Here is a 2,706-nt window from a genome sequence, read left to right as displayed (position 1 = left end):
AACAAAACCACAAACGCGCATGTGTTTATGCCCTATATTACATTAAGGATTTGTTGTAGCCTTTTGGCTTCCAAAACAGTCATGCATTCCTGTAAATCAGTGTTTCTCAAACTTTGTGAAAACACAGTCTCTCTTTTTGCTTCATCTGTCTTTTTAATCAACTGTTAAACTGGCAGCAGCTCAGTTTCTCTGGGGGAGGGAAATTGGAGTTCTGTGTAATTACTGGCTACACGTGTTTATGGACACTGAGCTGTGTCCAACAATTAAAGGCATTGAGCTGTTCCCTGCCCAATACAAACGCAGACAGTAATTACAGCCTGCTTTGCACTTTGCTGTCCTCGGGGAGAACTCTCCTGGGCCCTTTTTCATCTCCCTGGAGGGCTGGTTGCCTGCAGTTTGAGAAACACTGTTGTAAACCAAACAGGAGCATGAGATTATACCTAAGAGCAGCTGTTAATAGAGAGCTGCTTTCTTTGCAAATAAGGTGCACCATATGCTTTGTGAAGGCTTTCCATGCACTGGCTACTTTCTTTCTTGCGCTTGACTTTTATTAATGTGTTTAGCAAGGTTCGTTCACACAAAGTTTCAGTATAGCTGCATGCAGTGTATCAGTCTGCGTGATGCTATGTTGCTATTCATAATTACCACCTGCATAACATGTTGGAGGAAAATAGATTTGCTTTTGGGGAAGAAAAATCAAATCGGATTTATCTCTAATGTTCCAGCACACGTTGTACTGTCCTTGTACATGTTCACTGCTTCTCTTCAAAGTTGTCTTTTGTTACACATTATATATCAAATGCCAATTAGTTTGCATGCAATCAGCTGTCTAGCTATGGCAGGAAAGATGTCTCGTGTGCTTTTCACTAAGTTTTGTGAGTATCTCCTATTGTATTCATTCATTCACCACCCATTACACTTTGTTTTGTCATCACTAGTGGGTCAGTGCCTCTGCATGGGAAGGAATGTCACACAGGTTGTGTTCATTGTTCTAGGATTTACAAGAACCTGAGATGAAGTGGCACCATGATTTTTAGAACATCTTCCAACCCTACCCATGCCAAAAGCCTTTAACTGAAGAACACGTACCCTGTCATATTCCTCCTTAAAAGTTAGAAAAATAAACGTTTGGAGGTTACGTGTTAAATCTGAAAGAACATAAACCCACCTGCAGCTCCCTGACTTAACTCTGCCTTGAATTTTGAGAAACGTGTGGCCCTTGCGCTACCAATAATCCTTACTGCTCATCAGACAGGCTTTGCTGAGAGGCTGTGTCTTCCAGGGCCATGTCTTCCTGGCTGGCCCTTCGGCACTCCAGGGTCTGACTCATGAGTATGGCATGGGACAGCCCTTGCTCTCGACGTGGTTTAGATTCTGTCGCATCAGTCGCGTCGCAGGTCTCGGTGAGCTGCTGCAGAGGAAAAGAGGAGTCAATGAGATCAGGAAACAGAATGTAAGTAACACTTCAGCTGTTTTTTGATGTGACGGGTGAAAAAGTTAAAAATTGATTTAAGAATGTCGTTCTGTGAGACTGCATGGGATTCTTAACATGCATAATTCACAAGGGACTTCTGAAGACTGAACAGGTATTTGTAATGCATACATTTGCAAAGAAAAGCAGACGAGCTAGAGGTTTAGTGCCACAGATGTACAAGCACAGAAAGCTGTTAAGTACTTTGGATTGAAAAGGACTTCTGGAGGTCATCCAGTCCAAACCCCTGCTTCAAGCAGGGCCAGCTTCTAAGAAGTGAAATCGGGTTAGTCTGGGGCTTGCATAATATACCAAATTTTAAATCCAACTCACCAAGAAACTTTTGCCATAGAACTGGAATGCAATTAACTGCCTGCAAATGTTATGCACACCATCACCTCACTGTAAGAACTCCATCAGTATGAAAGCTTTCCAGAGCCACACTGCATTAAGGTGTAAGTAAGATACCTCCTTAGCACTTTCGATCAAATAGGTGCCTGGACTCAGAGCAGTTACTTTCTGGCCAGAACTCGCCTCATCTAAATGTAACGCTTGAGGTGTATCATTCAGGGCTGTCAGTGGTTGGCAGAGACTGATGAGTTTCAGAGAGGAAGATTTCCTCCTGACAGCTGTAAGGATGAGTTGGATTGTCCTTTCTGCTCTGCTGAGAGGCAACAGCAGTGACCTACTGAGACTCCGTACCCAAATGCTACATGGCTTAAAGGTAGATGATGTGAATCCCTCCACTGTTACCACTGCACACATGCTGAATGCTTACAAATTACCTTGGAAATTGCTGAGTTGGCATTGTGCCCTGTCACCTGATATGTTCAGCTGTACACATTTCTAATGCTTATTAGAGTGCTAAAGCAGGATTGGACCCAGGTGAGTAATATTCAGTCAACTGCTCTTGAAGCTAATGGCAAAACCTCATGAACTATACCATACATGGCATTTTTGGGTTGAGAGCAAAATACACACAAGGGAGACGAGAGAGCTTTTTTCACTTGGGATTTAGAGAAGCCTTTGAAAATTGGGGAAGTCATGTACAATTCAGAATATTATAAGAAAAGTAGTTTGGACTTTCCATATCCTCAGTTTTCCTGTTCACAGAATCACAGAATGGCCAGGGTTGGAAGGGACCTCAAGGATCATGAATCTCCAACCCCCCTGCCACATGCAGGGTCACCACCCTCCCCATTTAATACTAGACTGGGCTGCCCGGGGCCCCATCC

General features: G+C 43.4%; 1 protein-coding gene across 1 annotated transcript in view; it reads right to left on the bottom strand.

Moving 5' to 3' along the window:
- Positions 1-7: 7 nt before the first annotated feature.
- The window catches only part of PCNX2 (pecanex 2), a 172,407-nt gene continuing 169,708 nt past the window's right edge, over positions 8-2,706 (bottom strand). The window contains exon 34 of the mRNA XM_031552196.1: positions 8-1,411. Coding sequence (XP_031408056.1) covers positions 1,238-1,411 — 174 coding nt within the window. The 3' untranslated portion in view covers positions 8-1,237. The remainder of the gene's footprint in view (positions 1,412-2,706) is intronic.

The sequence above is a fragment of the Meleagris gallopavo genome, chromosome 2 (assembly GCF_000146605.3).
Source record: "Meleagris gallopavo isolate NT-WF06-2002-E0010 breed Aviagen turkey brand Nicholas breeding stock chromosome 2, Turkey_5.1, whole genome shotgun sequence".
NCBI classification, from domain to species: domain Eukaryota; kingdom Metazoa; phylum Chordata; class Aves; order Galliformes; family Phasianidae; genus Meleagris; species Meleagris gallopavo.
The sequence above is the reverse complement of the archived record's forward strand: the minus strand, read 5'-3'. Positions and strand labels throughout refer to the sequence as shown.